The 22,786-nt window shown below is 51.0% G+C and overlaps 10 protein-coding genes across 10 annotated transcripts; 4 read left to right on the forward strand and 6 right to left on the reverse strand.

Moving 5' to 3' along the window:
• Positions 1–226: 226 nt before the first annotated feature.
• On the forward strand, positions 227–2,311 carry N7506_001611 (uncharacterized protein; the record flags this gene model as incomplete). Its single annotated transcript, XM_056950907.1, has 5 exons — positions 227–251; positions 337–472; positions 520–918; positions 1,028–1,112; positions 1,178–2,311. 5 exons carry the CDS (start codon positions 227–229, stop codon positions 2,309–2,311), a joined length of 1,779 nt encoding a protein of 592 aa, XP_056816822.1.
• A 288-nt stretch (positions 2,312–2,599) lies between these two features.
• On the forward strand, positions 2,600–3,832 carry N7506_001612 (zinc-binding alcohol dehydrogenase family protein; the record flags this gene model as incomplete). The annotated part of the gene is made up of 4 exons (XM_056950908.1): positions 2,600–2,722; positions 2,797–2,915; positions 3,016–3,560; positions 3,624–3,832. 4 exons carry the CDS (start codon positions 2,600–2,602, stop codon positions 3,830–3,832), a joined length of 996 nt encoding a protein of 331 aa, XP_056816823.1.
• Positions 3,833–4,568: 736 nt separating this feature from the next.
• On the reverse strand, positions 4,569–6,131 carry erg12 (mevalonate kinase; the record flags this gene model as incomplete). The annotated part of the gene is made up of 1 exon (XM_056950909.1): positions 4,569–6,131. The coding sequence occupies one exon, from the start codon at positions 6,129–6,131 to the stop codon at positions 4,569–4,571; it is 1,563 nt and encodes a 520-aa protein (XP_056816824.1).
• An 830-nt stretch (positions 6,132–6,961) lies between these two features.
• Positions 6,962–10,993, reverse strand: N7506_001614 (putative cation chloride cotransporter; the record flags this gene model as incomplete). The annotated part of the gene is made up of 5 exons (XM_056950910.1): positions 6,962–7,864; positions 7,921–9,558; positions 9,609–9,774; positions 9,825–10,416; positions 10,465–10,993. 5 exons carry the CDS (start codon positions 10,991–10,993, stop codon positions 6,962–6,964), a joined length of 3,828 nt encoding a protein of 1,275 aa, XP_056816825.1.
• Positions 10,994–11,396: 403 nt separating this feature from the next.
• N7506_001615 (putative amino acid transporter) lies at positions 11,397–13,702 on the forward strand (the record flags this gene model as incomplete). The annotated part of the gene is made up of 2 exons (XM_056950911.1): positions 11,397–13,469; positions 13,535–13,702. The coding sequence occupies 2 exons, from the start codon at positions 11,397–11,399 to the stop codon at positions 13,700–13,702; spliced, it is 2,241 nt and encodes a 746-aa protein (XP_056816826.1).
• Positions 13,703–14,319: 617 nt separating this feature from the next.
• Positions 14,320–15,030, reverse strand: N7506_001616 (pyruvate transporter MPC1; the record flags this gene model as incomplete). The annotated part of the gene is made up of 4 exons (XM_056950912.1): positions 14,320–14,392; positions 14,458–14,616; positions 14,710–14,782; positions 14,958–15,030. 4 exons carry the CDS (start codon positions 15,028–15,030, stop codon positions 14,320–14,322), a joined length of 378 nt encoding a protein of 125 aa, XP_056816827.1.
• An 825-nt stretch (positions 15,031–15,855) lies between these two features.
• N7506_001617 (small nuclear ribonucleoprotein-associated protein) lies at positions 15,856–16,795 on the reverse strand (the record flags this gene model as incomplete). Its single annotated transcript, XM_056950913.1, has 4 exons — positions 15,856–15,938; positions 16,105–16,513; positions 16,570–16,641; positions 16,778–16,795. The coding sequence occupies 4 exons, from the start codon at positions 16,793–16,795 to the stop codon at positions 15,856–15,858; spliced, it is 582 nt and encodes a 193-aa protein (XP_056816828.1).
• A 1,249-nt stretch (positions 16,796–18,044) lies between these two features.
• Positions 18,045–18,593, reverse strand: N7506_001618 (uncharacterized protein; the record flags this gene model as incomplete). Its single annotated transcript, XM_056950914.1, has 1 exon — positions 18,045–18,593. One exon carries the CDS (start codon positions 18,591–18,593, stop codon positions 18,045–18,047), a length of 549 nt encoding a protein of 182 aa, XP_056816829.1.
• Positions 18,594–19,649: 1,056 nt separating this feature from the next.
• Positions 19,650–21,303, reverse strand: N7506_001619 (uncharacterized protein; the record flags this gene model as incomplete). Its single annotated transcript, XM_056950915.1, has 4 exons — positions 19,650–20,249; positions 20,303–20,770; positions 20,821–21,100; positions 21,152–21,303. The coding sequence occupies 4 exons, from the start codon at positions 21,301–21,303 to the stop codon at positions 19,650–19,652; spliced, it is 1,500 nt and encodes a 499-aa protein (XP_056816830.1).
• Positions 21,304–21,813: 510 nt separating this feature from the next.
• Positions 21,814–22,317, forward strand: N7506_001620 (uncharacterized protein; the record flags this gene model as incomplete). Its single annotated transcript, XM_056950916.1, has 1 exon — positions 21,814–22,317. One exon carries the CDS (start codon positions 21,814–21,816, stop codon positions 22,315–22,317), a length of 504 nt encoding a protein of 167 aa, XP_056816831.1.
• Positions 22,318–22,786: the final 469 nt, after the last annotated feature.

Here is a 22,786-nt window from a genome sequence, read left to right on the forward strand (position 1 = left end):
GTCGGTTAGACTCACATGCGGAAATTGCCATGTTGAAACAAAGGGATGGGCTCTGATGTAGATATGTCGTGGTGGCCACTAAAGCCGTCGGTCGGACGTTATTTGCACTATGTCATCGCCTAAACGGGAATAGCGTTCTTTGTGTGCTTGGCTACCTTTGAAGTCGTGTGATCTTGTCCATCACGATCTTCCAAGTTTCCACTCTATCAAGATTCAATACGACACGATGAAGTACGTGGTGGTGACAGGAGGTAAGTTTCAAAGTGCTGGGAGATCGTCGGGAGAAAAGCGGGGCTCCCCATATTCCACGAAGTACACGTAAACTGACATCTTCAGGTGTGATATCCGGAGTCGGCAAGGGCATCATCGCCTCCAGTGCCGGTCTCCTGCTACAGAGCATCGGGCTCGTGGTCACATGTATCAAAATCGACCCCTATATCAACGTCGATGCAAGTCAAATGAGTCCCCTTCAGTAAGTCGTCCCCACAGGCCCTCATATACCTCGACCAACCATGCCAGACACGGAGAAGTCTATGTGACAGATGATGGAGGCCAGGTCGACCTCGACATTGGTAATTATGAGCGATATCTTTCGATCTCTCTCCATAAAGAGAATCACATCACAACAGGAAAGATCTATGAGAATGTCATCAACGCCGAACGCAGAGGTGATTATTTAGGAAAAACCGTCCAAGTGGTGCCTCATGTCACCGATGCTATTCAAGATCAGATTCAGCGCGCGGCGAAGGTCAGCGTTGATGAATCGCAGTCCGAGCCCGATGTCTGCATCATCGAGCTTGGCGGTACAGTCGGTGATATTGAAAGCTCGCCTTTCATCCATGCCCTGGCTCAGCTTCGTAAGAAAGTTGGCAAGGAGAATTTTGTTCAGATTCATGTCTCTTATATTCCTATCGTGCCGTGAGCTTCTCTTCTTCCCTTCACCTCTTCATACTGTGTTTGGTGCATTCTCCTGGGCTGGATCGAAATGTCACCCGGGGTTGCGAATCATTCTAACAAAATGGTTTAGACCAGGGCCCTCCGGTGAGCAGAAGACGAAGCCAACTCAGAAATCGATAAGCGATGTTCGAGGTGCTGGTCTGACTCCTGATTTGGTAGGCTTTTCGTTGCCACAGATACTTCACCTTCATCATGGATGAATTCATACTAATTGTGTGAGATTGCTTGCCGCTGCGAAACACCGCTGCACCCATCCACCACACAGAAGATCGCCACCATGTGCTCAGTGGAACCGGAGCAGGTTTTCAGTGTCCATGATGAATCAACGACGTATCATCTACCGATTCTCCTTAAACGCCAAAACTTGCTTGACGCTATTAGCAAGCATCTGGACATTCTGTCATCAGTCCGAATACCGCCTGAGCGCCTTTCACACAGCACTGAGATGTGGAAAACCTGGGTCGATTTGGCTCACAGCCAAGAGGTCGTTCATGAAACGGTCTCGATCGCACTAGTCGGCCAATATGCCGCTAATCGCAATGCTTATTTGAGCATCTCCAAAGCCCTAGAGCATGCTTCCATGTACTGCCACAAGAAAGTTCAGATACTGTGGATCAACGCTGCCGATCTCGCTGACGAATCTCTCGAGGATTCACCTGTCAAATACCATAAAGCCTGGCATGATCTTTGTTCCGCGCAGGGTGTCCTCGTGCCTGGCGAGCCTGAAGTCCCATACTGGCGCGGAATGCTCAAGGCGATCAACTGGGTGAGAGTCAACCACAAGCCCTTTTTGGGAATAGGTATGGGTTTTGGATTGGCAGCCATCGAAAATGCTCTCACCCACTACAGTATATCACCTGGTAGTGATGTTCAGTTTCATGAAATTTGGAGACGCACGCTCGGTCCTATAAACTTCAATGATGCCAGAGTGGATGAGAGTATGCATTTGGGAATTTATCTTTGCAAATCCCAATCTGGATTCGACGAGTCTAAAGTGGGAACTCTCTATGAAAATATTCAGCCACACGCTCGGGATCACCATCTCTCTGAACGATATGAGAAACAAATTCGCGCACGTTATCGGCACCAGCAGGTTGGGTCTCCCGATTTGGCTCGATATCTCAAACTAATTGGCTTTGTCATCACCGCAAATGACAAGTCCAATAACCGCCCAGCAATCATAGAGATGTACGACCTCCCCTGGTTTGTTTGCGTGCGATTTGAGCCGCAGTTTACAAGTCGTGTATTACAGCCAGACAAGATCATTCTTGGCTTCTTTGCTGCTTCTGCTGGATGCTTGGATGAAGTCACTGAGGCGGTTCAACAGGGTCGACGAAGCTTTGGAGGTACCTGAAACTTTCTCGAGTCTATGGCATAATTTTAGTGTGCTATTTCCACCTTCGTGATATCGGCCCCCAATTTTGGAATACCCCTCGAGCTTAGAAATCACGATATCTTCTTTGAAATCAATCACATCACATATCGTGATGATTTCCAATGCTTGTTAATTCATAATTAAAGATACTGCATCCTTAAATATTCTCATAATATCCTAATACAGCCCATCATATAAGGTTCCCATAACCTCAATCATCTACAAGCCCTAAATCATTCCCTTGCAGAAGTCCATACAAGACCAACCATGACCTTCACCAACGAAGCGGCCTGGCAAACCGCCCCAAACTCCAAGACCTTTGAAATTGGCCCCGGCCCAACCCCCAACCCCAGCGAAGACGAGGTCGTCATCAAAGTCGCCTACGCTGCCGTCAACCCTGTGGACTGGAAAGCAAGCATCCCGACCCCCAATCCCAATTCCAATTTAAGCCCTAACAAACCCAGCTCCAAGAATCCCCATTCGACCTACCCTACCCATACATCTTCGGCACCGACATCGCCGGAACAATCGTCCAACTCGGATCCAACGTCACTCGATTCCAGCTAGGACAGCGGGTGATAGGGTAAGACCAAACAAGCCCATAGATACCCTATCCTATCTCCATCTACTTCTATATCTCAAACCACACCCATCACCTCTCAATACTAATAATCCAACCCCAGCCACTGCGACGGCCTCCTAACCCAAAAAAAACCAAACAACGGATTCCAGCGCTACGCCACAACCCGCGAGATCCTCGTCTCCGCAATCCCAGACAAAATCCCTCTATCCAACGCCGCCGTCCTCCCCCTCTCCATCTCAACAGCCGCAGGGGCCCTATTCCACTACCTAGCTCTCCCCTACCCAACCCTAACCCCGACCCCTCTAAACAAAAAGATTCTAATCTGGGGCGGGAGCTCAGCCGTCGGAAGTTCCGCGATTCAACTTGCGCGCGCCGCGGGACTGGAGGTTCTTGCAACTGCGTCTCGGCCGAATTTCGAATACGTGCAGAGTCTCGGTGCCACGGCATTTGATTACCATGACCCGAACATTGTGGAGAGGATTTTGGAGGTTTTGAGGGAGGGGGATGTGGTGTTTGATGTTATTAGTAGTTCTGAGACGCAGGAGGCTTGTGGGGAGATTTTGAGGAGGATTGGTGGGGGGAAGCTTTTGACTACTTCGCCAGCGCTGCAGGTTGGGGTTCCTGAGGGGATTGAGGGGGTTTTTGGTATGTTTTTCAAGGAGATATTGAGGTTTTGGGTTGTGGGGTTTTTGCTAATGGGGGATATAGTTAATGGGTTGGCGCCTGGATTGATTGATTTGAATGTTGGGGATGCTGTTTGGCGGAAGTATTTGCCGGAGGCTTTGGAGGCTGGTGTTTTTGTGGCGAAGCCTGATGCACTTGTGATTGAAGGGCTTGAGAGGGTGCAGGAGGGTGTGGATATTTTGAAGAAGGGGGTTTCTGCTAGGAAGATTGTGATTGAGGTGGAGAGGGAGTGAGGATGGATCGAGACGAACTGATTGCTGTAGGGGTATGCAGAGGTAAGAGCTGTTGGGCAGGGAGATTGTTATATCGGCTGTCTTTGGTGCTGTAGTTTGATCCAGCTTTGGAAGAGCTGTTGATGCTGTCTGTTGAAGCAGCCACTGTTACTGCTAGATTACGATTTTGAACCACAATAGAAAGGATTGATCTGGATCCGTCTAGGGAGATACCTATACCGAGTGGAAATGGTTTAACCTTTGAAGTTGTCGAATGAATTGTGGTATGAGACAAGCTTCACACGAGAGCATTATTTGTAAAGGAAACCCGAATTCATTCATTAGACAAGTCCTTTCATAGCGGTATCAACATCAACTTATTTCATGCACAGAAAGAGAAAAGAAACCAACAGGCCCGAAAGAAAATGTCGGAAAGATGAACCGAGATTAGGTAGTCCCGACAAAGATATCAATATGAACTCGGACGGCATCGACAAGAGATTAACAATGAATTTGAAAGTATGAAAGGGGTGTAAAATGCATATGGTGGTCAAAGTGTACAGAGAATAAAACAAGTATGAAGGAGCTGAAGGACCAATTCCCGAAAGAAAAAAGAGGATCGGGTAAACATGATCCCTCTTAAAACACAGAGGGATATCAAAAACCAGACTGCGGAGATGACCTGGAGTGATCCGGAGTCCCGATCGTGTCACATAGCAGTCAGAATGGAGAGGTAAGACGCCGGGGAGGGAAGGCTTCAAGGCGTGGTAGCTCTCTTCCAGAATTTCCAACTATCCCTCCGCTCTTCCACTCCAACACCGACAAGGCGTTCGATGCCCTCAGGACCCTCGGCCTCTTCGAACTTCTGCTGATCGATCTCCTCGCCGCCCTCCTCGTCGGAGCCGTTGCGCAGGATAGCAGGCCAAAGGACACCAACACCATCGCCACCGAGAGTGACTTCGTATTTGGTGAAACCTTCCTCGTCGAACTTCTCCTCGAGGTCCTGCTTGACGCTGGAGTTGGCATTGGGGCGGAGGAGGGTGATTGCACATCCGCCACCACCTGCTCCCGTCAACTTGGTCCAGCCAATGTCCGCGTAGTCGACAAGTTCCCGAATGCGCTCGAGACGGGGATGCGAAACACCCAGAGAGACGAGGAAGCCGTGATTAATGCGAATGAGGTCGCCGAAGTGGGCCAGGGTGGGGTCGGTGATACCCTGGAAGTCGGGGTCCTGAATGAGGCGCTGCGCAGAGCATGTTACCTCGTCGATGGCGTTGAGGATGGACTCGGTGACGATGGGGTGGGCGGTTCGGAGCTTCGCGACCTTCTCGACTTCGGTCTTGGTGGAGCGCGCCTGTTGGGTGTTGACGAGGAGGAGGGGGAGCTCGGGGAATGTGGGGAGAGGGACCACAGTGGGAGGCTTCGTGTAATCGTCACGACGGAAAATCACGGCCTTGCCGCCTGCGGCCACCGTGTTGTCTACTCCGCTGGGATTGCCATGGATGCAGAGCTCGCCAACGAACGCCCAGCGATTGATGCGCTCGATCTGTGTTTCCGCCTCCTCTGGGGGCTGGTCTGGGTGCGGGCCGGCTAGGGTTCGGATCTGAAGGAGCAGTGCGGCACTCAGGCAGACGCAGACACTGGCGCTGCTGCCTAGGCCGGCCCCTGTGGGAATGGTCGAGCGGAGAGTGTAGATGGCGCCGGGGCTTTGTGGGGAGCCCAGGGAGAGGAAGAGGTAGAGGAAGGAGGAGGCGGAGCGGATGTGGACTTTGCGTTGTTCCTCGGGGAGACCGAGACCCTTGGAGACGTCCTGGAGGTGTGGTTCGATGGCTTCGACCAGTTCCGGGTCGAGCTCGGTGACCAGACTGTAGTAAAACTTCTTTTTTGAGGGTTCGTGGAACTTCTCCCACGGCAGGGAATCAATGTTCCAGGTGTGACTCAGGCCCAGGTCTCTGAAATTCAAGGTGATCGTGCGCTGTGATTTGGAGAGGGTGGTGACGAGGAGGTAGGAGCGGAGGGAAATGGCCGCCGCCATGGCAGCCTTGCCGTGCACCACCGCATGTTCGCCAAACACGATGACCTTGCCCGGCGCAGACACCATGAAGGTGGGGGCCATGGGTGAGGAGGCTTTGCGCGTCATTGTCGGGCGCTTGGGCTTGTCTTGTGATTCTGCGGAGACGGAGGTGGAGGAGGAGGCAGAGGCGTTGTCGGAGTGATCCTCCACCCCATTCCCATTGATCCCATTGGAATGCGCGGGGACGAAGTTCACTGGATCGGAGAGGAAATCGACCGTACGGCGAGGAAGAACGGTGGCAGGCATGTTGAGGTGTGTTTCGGTCATACCGGGGGGGCAAGACAAAGGGGAGAATTAGCGATTAGAGGGAAAGAGGAGAGAAATTGGAGGATGCAGGCAGAAATTGATCCATCAGCGTCAGGAAATATTAAAAGTAATAAGCAAGCAATAATCAGCAACAAAAGCACATCAAAGAGGCCTTGAGTCTGGAGAGATGAGGGAAGTGCCAGAGTCTACGGAGTACGGAGTATACTAGGGGGAACGTGCCCAATCACAGCCACAACAATGTCCATTGGTCATCATCGGCCGCTTAGTTTGGTTCTGTTATTTCGTCTTTTTCTGTTTTTACCTAATATATCGTGAATATTCAACGTCGGTTTCTTCTCTTCATTTACTTTTGCTGTTAAAGGTTCTAGAAAATGCCCAGCGCAGAGATTTCGTGGCGTGCAGTAGCGCCGGGATGATCATCTCTATGCTCTTGGGCCTCGACTCTACCTTCGACCTCCTATATAGTGCTTAATGAGAGGAGAGACAGGAATGAATATACTCCGTAGTCTATTTCCATGCTATGTATTTCCATGCTATGATTTACTGGGCAATTCACAATCAGACCGAGTCTGGCAAAGATAATATGCATAATGACACCACATAACCCCAAAACTGCAAGGGGTGGACGGAGTATCCGTACTCCGGCCAAGGTGCCCAACCAGGATTATTGGGATGGGGGCGAAAACAAGTGCATATTATGAATTTATGCATTTCTCGTCCCGGTCTGTCGAGCCGGTGTCTATACCCCTCACCGAAATCTAACGCAATGTACAGTGTACAATGTACAGTATAAAACAAAAGTCATCAAATCATAGGTTCATCGTCACGGTCATGCTGTTACTGTGCACCAGCAGACACGGAGGCAGATCTTGCCATAGCACCTCCAAGTCACTCAAGAAGGACGCACTGTCTTCAGCGCTGAGTGAGGTGCCTTCAACGGGAGAGGGCAGGGTGGTAAAGATCACCGCAGTGTCACCACTCTGCTGTGCCATCAACTCGTTCAGAATCAAATGCTGCGCCCGGCTGGGGAGGTCATTGAAGGAGAGCGGCACTGACGCCACACCGGGATACCCAGTGGCTTGTGCTTGTGCTTGTGCTTGCGCATGTGAATGTAAATGTGCGTGTACATGTGAGCTACTGTGAGTGCCGGGTGAGGTAGGAGACACGGCAGACGGGCGACGCGCGTAGATGGAATCCAGCTTGGGGGCGAATCGGGGCGGTGAGTTCTGGGCCGCGAACATAATGGACGGTCCATTGTTCTCCTCGGCCTCCGGGTTCACTTTGGCTTCCGGGATAGGTGCAGAGCTGAACCGATTACTCGAGGGGGAGCGGCTGATGGGAGGCCGATGGGTTGCAGGTCGGCTTTTCGGTGAAGCGTCATCGCCCGTCTCGATAATAGAGGGGATCGAACGGTTGGGCGGAGTCTCCTGCGCTTGCGAACTCGTGGGCACCGGTGCGCGTGGGGAATCGGCGTCCGAACTATAGTTGTCGGTCTTGGATCTCCCGAGCGGCCTCGGGGACCCTGAACCCGACGGAGGTTCATATTGGTCGCTGTAAGGGTCCTCACCGCTGTCCTCTGGCTCGGGGTCACTGTTATAAGCCAAATCGCTATCGTCGGTCTCGCTCGAACTGTCCGGGCTGTCGTAGTCGACAAATGAATCCAATAAGCGGTGTGTTTGCATGCCAAGGTTCACTCCCCGAGCGCGCGGAAGCTAGAGATCGATCGTCGGCGACGAGTAGATTGAATCAATTTTCTCAGTCCAGTGACTCGCTGATGCAAGGGTCTACTCCCGCTGTCGTGGCTGGATGGTCCTTGCCAGCTATACGACTTGTCCAGGTGGAAGCTGTCACTTGCTCGATCCGAGTCCTGCGGGTCTTGGTTTTGATGGGCACGAGCTTGTAGCACTCCTTGCCACCAGTCCTCCCCTTGCAGAGCTGACTGGACTTTCGCCTCTGCTTCGGGTGAAGCTGCCGAGGCATCACCATTCACAATAATTCGGTATGACTGAATATCACCGCAGGCAAGCCAGAACACGATGACTTCAGCCTCAATGCGTAGTTTGTCCAGAAGGGCTTCAACTCGCCCTCTTTCGTCCTCAACATCTGTCTCATATTCCACAAACACTGCAACTCGGATCTTGTATGTCTTCTTCCATGACGGAACAGTGTTGAGAATACATCCCAGTTGAAGGATCAGAGTGTAGGTATCAAAGTTGGTGGTCAGCACATTTTGCTTGCTCTCGTGATCAGCCCCAAGCTCGGCCGACATCTGGATTGGCCACAAGTCAATGTATTTCTTGGTGTGGCGACCATGAGGATCCGGTAGTTCCAGATCCTCAAATCCTTTTGCAACGGCAACGTTGATTCGCAGCTTGAACAACAAGTCTTCCAGGATTGTAACATAGCTCTGGCCGCTCATTGGTGGGTTCGAGGATCCAAGAGGCTCTTCACCTCGTGTACTTGCGCGTCTGGTTTTCGAGTCCCTGCGACCGCTGTACGTGGATACCGTTTCAACAAGCGATTGGTCTTGTCGGAACTGGTCAATCACAACAATGTTTGGTCGCATGCCTCCCAGCCCAGAGTTAAGTACGATATTCCGCATCCCCCACTCCGCGGCGGGCGAGATGGAGATATTGACAAAGGCTTTTATCTTGGAAAACTCGACGAATTTGGTCCACGCTGTCTGCTGACGGCGGGCCTCAGGGACAGCTGCTGAAAAATCTTCGGTCACAAGCACGTGGGCCAACACAAACAGAGCACCTTTCTTCAACGAGTTGCAGAAAGAAACCATTTTATACTGTTTGTCCAGATCGCTCACAAAAAGCAAGATCTGAGGGCGCCAAAATTTGACGTGCTCCTGGCGCAGACGGAGCAAGTATTTTCGAACTTGATGGTAGATCAAGCTCTGGCTAACGTCGCCCCAAGGCTTGGGCGGCGAGCTGTAATGGATCAGTAGGAAGAGGATGACTAGAATTCCCACACATCCTGTAGCATACAGCCCGTCGACGAAAAACATGCTAACACCACTGACCAGTGTACCTGCTGCTGCGGTCTGCCAGTTGAAGTAGTGGAACGACGGGCGAAAGTTCGGCGCAGAGCCAATCTTTAACAAGAAACACGCAAGATTCGTCACCAAGAAGGTCATCAGGTAAGTCATTGTAACGAAAGATGCGATGCGATTGATATCGAAAAGCATTGTGACTTGGGCGAACACATAAGTCACAAGGATGGCATAAACTGGGTCGTCGGTCTTCTTCGTTCCTTGAGCGAAAATTCCAATACCAGGCAGAAGACTATCCCGTGCAATAGCTTGCAGTAACTTTGCGGATCCAATGACTCCCATCAAAGCCGAGAAGAAACTGGTTGCGAATTCTCCAAGGAGAATGACACTATCCGAAGCATTGACCTATATCAAATCAGCACAAAAGTCATGTCTGCAAATAGATAATGACTTACGATTTGGATCACGTTCACGTTGTTATAGAAGGACTCCCGAGTAACGGAAGCCGCCATAGCGAGTATGACAAGTCCATAGGAGACAAATGTCAAGGCCAAGCCAGACAGGGTACCTTTCGGAATAGCCTTGCTGGGGTTCTTGAGATCACCAGACATGCTCGCACCGCTAATCACAAATTAGTTAACTTCACGCATAGCGAAATGCCTACAACTTACGCAAAAATGCCTCCTGTGGCCGGAAACAGAATTCCAAATAGATCTTGGAAATTTTCGCGCCCTTTGATCTGACTTCCGGCGGCTCCTTTGGTGAGATGGGGCTTGAGATTTCCCATCAATGTTTTCAGGCGGAGTCCTGTGAACTCCACGCCCAGACGAGGAACCGGGAAAGGCTTCAAGAAAATCGCTGAAAGTGGAATACTGAAAGTGGCCACCAACAATATGACCAAGAGGCCATTGCTTGCCCTGGCAAATATAGAGCTTCCCGCCAGGCAGATAGCAGTGCAAAACACCAGAATGACGGTTCCCCAAAGGTACTGCCACCAAAAGCCTTCCAGGAGGAAGTTGGCCCAATCGCCAGACTGTATTCCAAAGTTCTGGGTGAAGCAATCTACCAGTCCCACAGCATTCATACCAGTGTTGAACACAGAGCCCAGATAAAACACGATGCCAATTGACCCACCGAATTCGGGGCCAAGGGATCGAGAGATAAGGTAGTAGGCACCACCACCTCGAACGGTTCCGTTCGTTGCGATAGCGGACAAAGACATGGTAGTCACAAGGTTGATGGTGTATGACACAAGCAGAAGACCTGTATCGAATTAGAAAAGTGGTAGGATTCACCATACTATCTACTCACCTAGAATACCCAACACACCAGCTTGTCCCAGAATGAATCCGAATCGCAAGAACATGAGGATACTCAGCACATTCAAGGTCGTAGGAACGAAGACACCGGAGAACGTTCCAAGTTTCTTCGGCTCATCCACTGATTTCGAGCGATGTCCATTCTTGTCCTTCCTGTCGGCGCTGGCATCGCGAAGTGGGCCCGCAGACAGAGACGCATTTTGCAGCGTCGCGTCTGCATGGTTCTCTTCCTCTTGCTCGGTACCCGACTGCTTATTCCACCATCTAGAGAATCCATGGAAATAATCGGTCGACGATGCGTTTGGTTGGTTCTCAGACCGCTGCGTCGAGTTCGTGGGCTCATATGGACGGGGCCAGCGAGTGGGTGGCTTGGGCAGTAGTCGAGTGCGTTCATCCGATGTGGAATGAGCCGAGTCACCAGGTGCAAGGCGAGAATCATCCCCATGGGCGGTTCGAGTCGAAAAGTTAGGGCGCCGCCGAGACAGGGAGTCGGAGGATTCTCCGACTCGTTCGGTCGTCATCTCAACAACACTGTCTAGAAATTGAACATGAGGCCGTGAATATCAGGTCAATGTAGTTGAACAATGCAATAGTCTCAGCAAGACCTTTGAGTCTGCGACACAGTTTCAAATTGGAAAGATAACAATCCAGTGTACACTGGCCGCCAATATGACGTTGGTGTGCAAACGTTGCAAACGCCGTCAGCCGCTGATCAGCCATGGCCTCGCCGCTTGGCGTGGCTAGTCTGTCTCAAAGCCCTCCTCGATCACATTCCGTTTCACCTACCTTTACCCTCCGAGCCCACATACGAGCCGAACTTGGTTTAAGACTCCGGGACTTTTCTTCCCATGCTCATTCACCGAGTCTGAACACTGGCCATCTGTCAGGAGTTATTACCTGGACGCCCTAGCAGCCACCCTCACAATGGCGGACAACGGAGAGGGATCGTCCCTTACCCCAGCCCGGTCTATGCCCATAGGCTCGGCCTCGATACGCTCAAGGTCGCCCGGCCCTGATGTGGGCAACAGACAGGCATCTATGGCACGACTCGCCTCGCCTGTTCCCTCCCCTTCCTTGGGGACATCCTTGTCTTCTCGACAAGGAATCCCAGCCATGCGACCCGTCGCGAACACTGACCAGGAATTCTCCAAGTCATTTAACAATCAAGCATCACTTCCTGGTCCTGGCCAGTCTATGATCGCTTCCCAGATTCAAGAGAGTCTTGGTCGGTCGCCCCCGAGATTTGGAACTCCCCCACGATTCAATGGATCTCCTGCCCCCAACCCGATTCTTGACAACCGACCGATCGCTTCTCAGTATGGCTCATTTGATACCAAGAACGGATCTGAATTGCCTGGTATGGGACCGAATGAAGACCCCGAGGTCATCAAGAGACATCTCGTCACGGATCATGGAGATAACCAGTCTGAGATTGCGACCAGCTTTGGTGGTGATGACCATTTCTCAAGTCTTCAGCTACAGGGAGGTGACATTACACGGCAAGTGTACCGCTGGGCGGAGGACGCCGAGGCCGAGGCCGCAGGGCGATTCCTGCGCAGCAAGAGTTTCAGCGTGAGCCGGCCGAGGCCCGAAGCTGAGACTGAGGACATTGACACGATCCGGGTCCCTGGAGGATTCCGCCGAGATTACCTCCGCCGAGCAGCTGGAAGCCCGGTGCGAGGAAGTGCTCAGGGGTCTGTTCAAGGGGGACCTCATGGAAATGCTGCTCCCCAGCTACCGACTACCAGCTTCTTGGAATTCCTCACGCTATACGGTCATTTCGCTGGTGAAGAGTTGGAAGAGGATGACGAGGTCTTGGGACCGGATGAGTACTTTTCGTCTGACACATGGGACGAGCCAGAGGAGGGCAGGGAGTCTGGAGAAGACGCAGCCCTCCTACAGGGAGAGACACCCGGCCGCAAAAAGAGAAAACACAAGCAGCGTTCTCCAGCAGGAACGACGACCACGACAGGTGCAGTACTTCTGCTGCTCAAGTCCTTTGTGGGTACCGGTATCCTGTTCCTGCCTCGTGCTTTCTTGAACGGTGGTATGCTATTCAGTAGCATGGTTCTACTGGGAGTCTCAATCCTGAGTTACTATGCCTTCATTCTCTTGGTCAATACTCGCATGAAGATCGAAGGCTCCTTTGGTGATATTGGTGGAATCTTATACGGAAAGCACATGCGCCGTATCATTCTTGGATCCATTGTGCTCAGTCAGTTGGGCTTCGTGTCCGCCTATATTGTGTTCGTTTCGCAGAATCTCCAGGCTTTCGTGTTGGCCGTCAGCAAATGCGCCACGTTCATTGATATCAAGTATATGGTGCTACTGCAGTTGATTATCTTCCTGCCCTTGTCTTTGATTCGGGATATCAGTAAGCTTGGCTTCACTGCACTGATTGCCGATGTCTTCATTCTCCTGGGCTTGCTCTACATCTACTACTATGATGTTAGCACTTTGGTCAGCCAGGGCGGTATCTCGGATGTCAAATCATTCAACCCTGCCACCTGGTCCATGTTCATTGGCACTGCAATCTTCACTTATGAAGGCATTGGCCTCATCATCCCGATTCAAGAATCGATGAAGAGACCCACCAGGTTCCCCGGTGTCCTAGCTGGTGTCATGGTGGTCATCACATTCATCTTCCTTTCTGCGGGTGCCTTGAGTTACGCCGCGTACGGATCGTCAACCAAGACTGTCATTCTCCTCAACCTTCCTCAGGATGACAAGTTTGTCAACGTGGTCCAATTCCTTTACTCGCTTGCCATTCTACTGAGCACCCCACTGCAACTCTTCCCCGCAATCCGTATCATGGAGAACGAGCTTTTCACACGCAGTGGCAAGTACAACCCATACATCAAGTGGAAGAAGAACGGTTTCCGTTTCTTCTTGGTTATGGTCTGTGCCATCGTTGCCTGGTGCGGTGCGGATGATCTCGACAAGTTCGTTTCGCTGGTCGGAAGCTTCGCTTGTGTTCCTTTGATATACGTCTACCCGGTACGCACTACCATGTCCCCCTCTCCCTTGCCCCAAACAGTATCGCTAACTCAACTCTCTTTTAGCCTCTCCTCCACCTTCGTGCTTGCGCTCGTTCCAAGCGCCAAGCCATCGCCGATGTGACTCTTGCTGTCTTCGGCGCCATCTGTTGCATATACACAACTTCTCTGACCCTGGCGAGCTGGATGGGTCCTGAGGTCCCCCAGAGCCCGGGATACTGTGACTCGTTGTAAACTTGATCTTTATTATCTGACATCTTTTGTTCTAGAGCGTGGCGAGTCGGCCATTCGAAACTTGCATTTTGTCGTCTTATCTCAACCCTCAACTGGTTTTTCATCGGGTTTATGCTGCTTGGATGCATGTACTGAGAGCAGCTTTGTGATTTTACAATATCGGGGAAATTGTCAGTATATTCGGCGTATCTTTGGGGGGTCAAGCGACCCTTTGTACACATACATTCCGGTTTCTTGGTCTATTTGCTCCGTTGCCCAGTTGGGAATTCTCGGGTCTTTTTGCGCCTAGATAGAGCGGCTTTGTTCCAGCATGGATCTTCCAAATTGTTACCAGGTCATTTCAAAACGAAATATCATTCTTGAAGTGCACCAAAGAGCCTATGTACAATAGCCACCAACCAACTGGAGCTGCTACAACCAGCGTTGGTGACGAAATGGTCTTCTCCCCCGCAAATTTCTCTATATGCCTCTCATTCGCCCAAGACTCAACTTTTCCACCTCGAGACAATCACTTCAGAACGTATATGTAAGGAGATTTGATGTCACACAAGATAAACACCGGAAAGAGCCTCCAGCGAGGAACGTGAAAGGTCGATCAATCCCTGCTCGGGGATCATTTAAGCACCAGCCTCAGCGGCAGCACCGCCCTTGGCAGCCTTTTCAGCGAGCTGCTTTTCCCGGCCGCCCCAGCTGTGAGAAGAAATATCAGTATGTGCGCCTTGTAAGTTCTTGATGCAGATCAGACGAAAACGTACTTCCAGTAGTTCAGATAACGGTAGGCCTGGGTAGTCTGGGCGCCGAAGTTGGTGAGATGGCAAGCGAAGAGGAGGTAGTTCTTGGGGGTGACGGCAAGGGAGTAGCGCATGAAAGTAGCGGCGTAAACGACGAGAGCACCGGTCATGGGGCCGGAGATACTAAAATGAAGCTATTAGTACGATCACTCTCATTGAATTCGGAATAGTCCGACTGAGCCAGGGTTATAGCTCTACTGAACCGTCCCAACATACATCTCAGCGTCCTTCTGGGTGTCCATCACGGCGGCGACGGGGATACCGAAGTTGGAGACCGGGCCCCAGAAGTCTGTGAGCAAACGACAGTTAGCATGCTGAGTTACATTGCGATTGTATACTGTGGATTCGCTATCTTGAAAGGGAGCTCGGTTGTGTTCGTCCCTTCTCAATGCTTATTCTCCTTCGGTCTCATTCGCCGTTGGCCGATCTCGGTGCGGGAAGCATTTCGGGGAACTTGTACGTACGGGTTGAGCAGACATAGTCCAGCACCGAGTTGGAGCGGATCTTTGCGTTGATAGCCTTGATAACAGCAGCCATGACGAAGTTGCTGGAAAGGTATCACAATTGAGTGTTCGGGGAGGTGAGGTTGTTATCTGAAGGATGCTCGCTCGAGCACCCGGGGTCGGCCGCGTCACGTGAACTGCATTTCCCCAGCTCTTTTAGGAAGGCAATGCTTAATGTTCGATTTTGTTATTCAAAGTGAAAGTGAAAGCAATATTGGGGGACGTCTGACAGTTATTACAATGCATTTCATCCAAAAGTCTGGTGGTGGTTCTACAGCTCATCAATTGTGACAATCTGAGAACATATATGTATCGGCGGATATACTCGAGGACTATATGTAGTTCTGTCAAGATTCAAATAACAGAGTCACCAGAGATCGAGATAGTGGGTTAAAACCGCAAAGTTACCTAGCCTCCTTGGAAGGCAAACAGCAAAGTTCTACACAGATTCTACGGGCCGAACTAAAGTGGCTTCAAGCTGGCTAGGGCCAAACATACATGATAGAATAGACACTAGACCATGGACCAGCCCTCAATCAGACGTGAAACTTGTAAGTGGATGAAATCGTTCTCATAGATTTGGATTGGAAAAAGTCGCGTGCACCAAAGCTAACATTATTTTTGACCTAATGCGAATTCAAAAGGATGTTGGTCTTGTCCCCGTCCTCGACATGACCTCCATCCTGCGCCGTAACGCCTTGCCCAGTAGAAAATGGATCGATCTAGCCTGTCCTTGTATCGTTTTTCGCTGAGGCGTCGAACACGGCGTATATCCTGCATTGAACCGCCCGTGGTTTCCAGGTGATAACACATCGCCGATGATATGAAGCGTAGAATCTTCCTCTGTACACATTTCAATTTACCTACCACCGTAGCCGGGAGGAGGGAAGCCACGTCCCTGACCAGGGGGCTGGAAGCCAGGAGGAGGTTGGAAACCAGCAGCTGTGAAGAGAACGGTTAGAATGGACGCTTGGAGTGGAGCTCCGCTGGATAGAACTTACGGGGACCGCCCTGAGGAGCAAAACCAGGAGGAGGAGCGAAGCCGGCTGGAAGTCAGAATGTCAGTAAAAGGCCCGACACATCTAGATGTATCTGCTGGAGTACTTACGAGGTCCGCCTGGGGGACCCCCACGTCCAGCAAAGCCGGGAGGAGGAGCACCGGGGAAACCACCGGGAGGGAAACCGAAGCCGCCAGGGGGGGGGGGGCCACCAATACCGGCAGCAGGGCCTCCGAGACCGATGGGCAGGCCACGGCCAGCGGGCTTGCTGATACCGGGACCGGCGGCGAGAGTGGCAGAGGCGCCAGGACCGGCGTTACCAAGTCGGGCCGAGGGGTCGGCGGGGGGAGGACCGTCGACGGAGCAAGAGACGACTTGAGTTCCGCGAACGATAGTCAGACCGAGAGTGCGCTTCTCTTCCGCTTCGACCAGCGGGGCATTTGTGGGACCGGCGGTGTTCTTGGACTTCCGCTTGATGCGGCGGAATTCTTCTGTGTCTGCAAGAACGAGGTTCATGTGCTAGAGAGCGGTGGGGGTTAGCTGGGTGCCGCTTCCACCGGGGGAAGATTGGGTACCTTATCGAATGCCAGCATAGAGCCGGTCATTTGGCGACCATCGTTCAAGGTCACGCGCATCCGGTAGTTGATCTGCAAGACGGGTCAGAGAATGCAATTGAGCATACCGAGCTGAGAGAGAGGAACTCACGAGGTTTTGCTAGATGAAAGACGTTAGCGACAGCCATTGACAGTGCAGACGAGAATGAGATGAGAATGAGAAACTTACCATCTTGTTGGTGGCCATATTGGCTAGAGAGCGCGCACGGATGCGACTTCGATGACCAAAAAATGAAAGGCAGTAGATAGAGCGAGTCTCTCTACTGTGGGGGTTGAGCAAAGGCGCGAGATCCTTTTACAGTTGTGAAGCTTGAGCTTGCTCGGCTGCTGCCAGTTCGTTCTTGATATCGGATTAGGTAATATCTGAGTCAGCTGGGAAATTTCTGCCTAGTCAATCGGGCCAAATTTCAGGGCGCCAGGCCCCACTTCCTCCAACTACACTCCGGACAACAACTGAGATTTGGAGAATTGAATTCATGGAAGGTACTCTCAACTGATTCTTTATCTGTGGATCAAGCTGGGAAGAATGAACTCAATTATGCTTAATTCACTATACTCAATTCAGTCAATCTGGTAAGTGGATTTCAACTCATGAATGGATTCATTCTCCCTAGGTTGTATAAACATGTTTTATATCGTAAGGTCATGGTTCATTCTCATAATCATAACACAAAAGAAAGGTTGTTCAAAGAAAAGACTTCTCTATCTCGAGGTCCATAATCAAAACCCGCAACGCCAACACCATGGCCACGTCAAGGCCGATCCAATTATGAAAGCATAAAGCACAGATATTCCAGGAGTTCGAGGCAGAGCTGAAATCCTTTCGAGGGGCCAACTCCATATCCCTAGAAATTGTGAAACACTCGAGCCCAGGATGCATTATATACTCCGCAAGCCGCGAGACACGGTATCAAGATCTTCGTTCGAGCAAGAAAGGAGACCTAATCCCCCACCTCCCAGCACTAATCTTCATCTATCACCAGACGGTTATATGACTGGAGAGCTTCAGACTCTTCTGAAAAGAATATCTGCGATAGAAGATGGTGGATAAGGCCTCTCTCGTTCGAACGAAGATCCCAATGCCACGTCTCGCGACCCATAGAGCACAAAATGCGCTCTGGGCTCGAGGGTCTCCCAACCTCTGGGGAACCTGGTCTGGCCTCGCGAGAGGATTGCAGATAGCCATCCAGCCCTGCAATATTTGTGCCTCATGCATCTATAATTGGACCGGTCCTGACACGGCCAAACACAAAAACTAATACAGGAAGTGCTTGTATAAGCGAAGAACAGCGAAGAAAAGCGAAGAAGAGAGAAGAGAGAAGAAGAGAGAAGGAAATAAAAGAGAAGAAAAACATGGGTATCTCAAAGTGAGTCCGCGTTCTTCAATCTGTTGCACCAATAACGCCAAAGCTTTTAGTTGCAATTCAGAGATATGATCAGGTGAAAGCCCACCAACCACGGAAGTAGCCGCTGCGGGTTTTCACGCGCCTTGCTGCGCGGTCCATCTCCCTCCTTCCCTCCCGGTAAGAGCGAGGTTCTCTCGTCTCATAGTATCGGGGTTGCGAAGACCGAAGAGGAACATCGGACTCGGGAGGAGGAGGGTAAGGCCTCCTTTCTCTCTCAAAGAGACGCGATGGTGCTGTACCTCTTGGCTCACGCACTTCATACTGCACGCCAGAACGTGTTGGTCTCCAACTATCGGGAGAGCTAGGTCTCGGCGGGCGTTCATACTGCGGTTGGTCGTCAAAGCGGACCCTTCTTCCTGATCTGGGTTCTCGCTGGATGTATTCTTCAGGTCTATAGCAAGTATATTTAGTAAAGATTGGTGGTGGCTGTAGGTATTGGGCTTTGGGAGCGTACTGTTGGCGGGGTCTGCTGTATCCAGTGTCGTAGTCTTCCGGATTGATATAGATCACTCGAGGTTCACTCGGGTAGTACTGCCGTGACGACGGGTAGTAGGTTGTGTAGGCTCCCGGAGAACGCATTGTGGTTCTGACTCGTCGGATGGAGTAGATGGGAGTGATAGTGTACTATGTCCTGTCAGTCTCTGGGAGTTGAGAGTCGATGTCTTGAGGATGACACCGGGAAAGAGGGCAAGAGGGATATAAATATGAGGTAAAAGTAGACAATGCATTTGAACAAGAATACTCGAAGTAAAGGACAAAGGGACAATGAGACAATGAGATACAAAGGAAGCTGACGAACCTCGAAAACACGAGTTGAATAATAAGGCATACGGGCAGTGGAGTCAGTTGCTTGGGGCAGGTGATATCACAAAGGAATGAACGAAGGCGATGTTGATTTACTACAAAGATCATAGATCTTGATGCTACTTATAGTTCAAAGACACCAGACCCCTTGGACATAACAAACAATAGTATACCCCCAAGTGTGAAACGACAAACAGGCAGTAACCGGGGTCTAAACCTTTATTCTATAGTTGAGGATATTAAGAATCGATTCTGATATACGAAAATACCGGTGTGGCTGATGTCTTCTTGGGTCACACGGGGCGCAGGCGGACTATGTCACCGGAGAGTGACCATACAGGTGACAAAGAACCACCAAATTCACGAGTCAGTCGAGTTTCATCAGACGAACAAACGCTATAGAATGAATGCTATTGTTCTATCTGCAGGGAAGTGCGTAACCACGATCACACCCAAAGTGAGGCGTGAAGTTGGTGATGAGAAGAAGCGCTAGGAGCGGTTGTCACCAACGGTGAAATCGTAGCGAATGAAACCCGGGTAACTGACATCAGCCAAATGCAAGTTCACTGCGCAACTTTCACCGTAGAGCGTCAAGGAGGTGAAGGGGACCAGATTGGGGTTTGCAGCCTGTCAGCCACACACTAGCCACACGATCGGCGAATGACAGCCGCAGGCGCTTGTTGGCCCTAATTCCTCCAACGGCGACTACAGACCAACCGTCTATATCTGCAAAGCGGTAGTTCCTACAAGATCATGCAATGCAAAGGAGAAAATCTCCGGATCCACCATTAGTCGCATAAGCGTCGGGCAGCGAGGCACACGCCACGCCATCTAACTCCACCGCTCCATAAATCTATCCTGCATGCTATCACGTTCATGAAGAACACCCATTTCCAGTTTTTGGACCCCGGCTTGCAGCCTTACCAATTCAGCCTCGAGGCCCGAGAGCAAACTTTCCTCCGAGGGGTCTCGCAACGATGTCTCATACTGCGAATTGGTTTGCAATGAAGAACCCAGAAGTTGGGATGCGTGATCCAACGGATCCAAATGTGACAGGAGAGGCGCGTCCACCGCTATAGTAAGGTTATTAAGAACAAGGGACATATCACGGCGCTTCTCATGGAGGTCATGAATGCCTCTATCCCCGCGAATGGATTCGGGCGCGATGCCAACGCGCCTCATCATAGTGTCCACAGCGGGTTGAGCCGTTGGAGGCGCGACAGGGGTACGTGGGGCAAGAAGAAGCCTGGGTTGGAGGGAGCGCCGGCGCAGGGATTCCCGCCGTGATGACGGCTGGGGCGGCTCAACCGCTGCTTCTGATTGATATAGACTAGCGAGTTGCTCTAGTAACTCTGACGACGACTCTCGGACCTCCAGTTGCTTCGCAAGGTCTTGTTTGGAAAGTGTCATTTCGATCAGCATGTCGAGTGCCTAATGCGAGTTAGTATTTTTGCCACGTTGCGCAGTATGTACGAAGCGGGTACCTGATCTAGTTTCTCACGCGAGGCTTCCTGCAGCTGTCCGTGTTCGTTCTGCAGCTCGCGAAGAATCGGCTCATGGAACTGCTGCCTGGTCGACATTTCCGCCAGAAGTTCGATTTCCGGATAAAGAGATTCTAGTTCTTCTTCCAAGGCGGTGCTCGTGGCCCCGTCCAGTGAGCCTGAACCGATGTCTGCCTGTATGCTTTCCAAATATAGCCGATCGAGACGGTAGTGGATTTCCTCCGCGACGTATTCCGATAGCATTGTGCTCAGATGCCCCGTGCGTTTTACTGTAGACGCATCGTTCCCGCGCACTTTGATGCTTGACATCAGAGCCTCCAAACTCGCGAGGGACTTGTCATCCTGCTTCAACCGGGTAGACAGAGCAGCGAGGATCTTCTTGCTTTCCGCGCCTGATCGATCTGTCGCGGTCCTAAAATCTCCCTCCAACTCGTTGGACAGCTCGGTGGCCTTGACTGGGTCAGCATGATGTGACGAGTAATGATGGCGGACATCCCTACCGCCATTGTTGTGTTTTGTCTGCCGGCCTCATGCTTCTTTCGCAACCGGGCTATATCCTTGATCCGTTGGATTTCGACATTCTGCTCCCGGCCAAATTGTTTATTAAGGGTATCGCACTGAAGCTTCAAGGTCTCCGTTTGTTTCGTGATCGTTGCCGTTGAAGCCTCGAGGGACTCGATCGCGCGTCGGAGGTCATCTTCGAGGATCGGTCGCGTGGCGTCGAGTTCTGGATCATGCAGGATCGGCTGGAGAGCACCAGAGCTTTCAAGCTTGGTGTATCTGAATTGGAATCAGTGGGTATCGTCAATTGGGGGGGCTGTTGCAGCGTACAGCGCGAGCTCGTCCTTTGATAACAAAGTGTCCGGGCGGAGATGGGTGGAGGCCCATTCCGCATTCCGGGGATCTTGAAAAGCGGAGTCAATCACATCTCGCCTGTGTGGAATGTCCCGATCCCTGAGAATTGACGAGACCGAGGAATTCATCGTTGTTGTGTTGATGCGGAGATCAGGAAGTCGGAAGTGGAGCTTGGCGTTCAAGCCTCTCTCGCACCGCCGTCCACGTTGGATCTCCCATATAGTCCACATCCACCGTCTCATTGGTTAGTCAAAAGCTTAGATCTTAATTCGTCTGTTAAGAAACCGGGATTGAAGTATATCGCTTGTTCAAAGCGCTTAACCCCTGTATTTCCATGACCCGGCTGCATTAATGGCATAGACCTGAAAGAGCCATTGGGCTCTTTGAGCTCCTTTGGCCGTTTGTAGAAGACAGGCCATTCCAAGATTCCATACGGAGATATGTTTTTGGCCAGGAACAAAGCAATAGGATCACGTAACAACTATTCTAGGACAATATATTGTGAAGTCTTTCAAGCTCGAGGGAGGTGAAGGGCTGGCTATAAAGGCCACCTCAAATCCACGCAAATGAATACCACAACACCAGCAATCCTTCGCATCCCAATCCAATCAACATCAAATCAATTATCAACATCAATCATGACCTGTCCCAAAGTCGTGGAAGCCGCCATCGAGGCCCTTCCCCAGCAGCATAAGTCCATCCTCATCCAGCTTGAAAACCTGTACTTTGACTACATTAACCAAAGGCCTAGGAAGGAGCTCTCCGAGGATCTGAACTCTCTGAGCCAGACCGCATACAAGTTGGCCAAATATATTGAAGAGAACGACAAGAGCGACACCGGGTTCTCAGATTCGGCCTGCGCCATTTCAGCTGGGATATTGGAGGCCGCTGTCCTGGTCAAGGAGACACCATACTTCGTTCATCATGTCAAGCCAGTTCGTAGTGCGATGGAAAATCTCCTACAAGCCACCTTTCGCGAGTTCAGAAAGATAGCTGGACAGGTAGGTTCCACCGAGGAGCAGCCCTCTTGGAGGTTTAGGATGAACATTGTCGATCGACGCCTGAAGGAGCTCGGACTCGCTGGTACCAAGCAAGGCGATGATATATCCATGGACTTCTCTCGATGGTTTGATAAACAGTAGCTGTATGCAATGTCGGGATTTGGGGACGAGTGTGGTTTCGAGTTTATGCTAATTAGTTTGCTGTTGATTGCATGAATATCCATCTCGAGGTCTTCGAGATCTTGGTTAGTATACCCCGTATGGAGTGCCATTTCGTAGGTTTATGTTTCTCATCAGCATAAATGGTTTAAGTTGTTGACAATGACTCTCTTCATAGATTTCAGTTTCCGTATGTAGACTTCATCACCTGGAGAATGAGGCAGAAGGCCAGAAAACTTGTAGACACGTGAGATCTTCCCATTGTGCAGGAGTTTGAGCTTTCTGCCAGCGTCCTTCTCAGGTTGCAGACAGCAAGACAAGCGGTTAAAAATTGCGAGACTCGGTTCTCATGTTTTGTCTTAGGAACGAGTATAGATTACCGTCGCGATTGGGTTCAAGGTACGGAGTAGGTGAAGTGGTCTGTTCAAGTCCAGGATGTGATGACCGGAGA

Source organism: Penicillium brevicompactum, assembly GCF_028827555.1.
Source record: "Penicillium brevicompactum strain IBT 35665 chromosome Unknown utg000001l_segment0_segment0, whole genome shotgun sequence".
NCBI lineage: Eukaryota > Fungi > Ascomycota > Eurotiomycetes > Eurotiales > Aspergillaceae > Penicillium > Penicillium brevicompactum.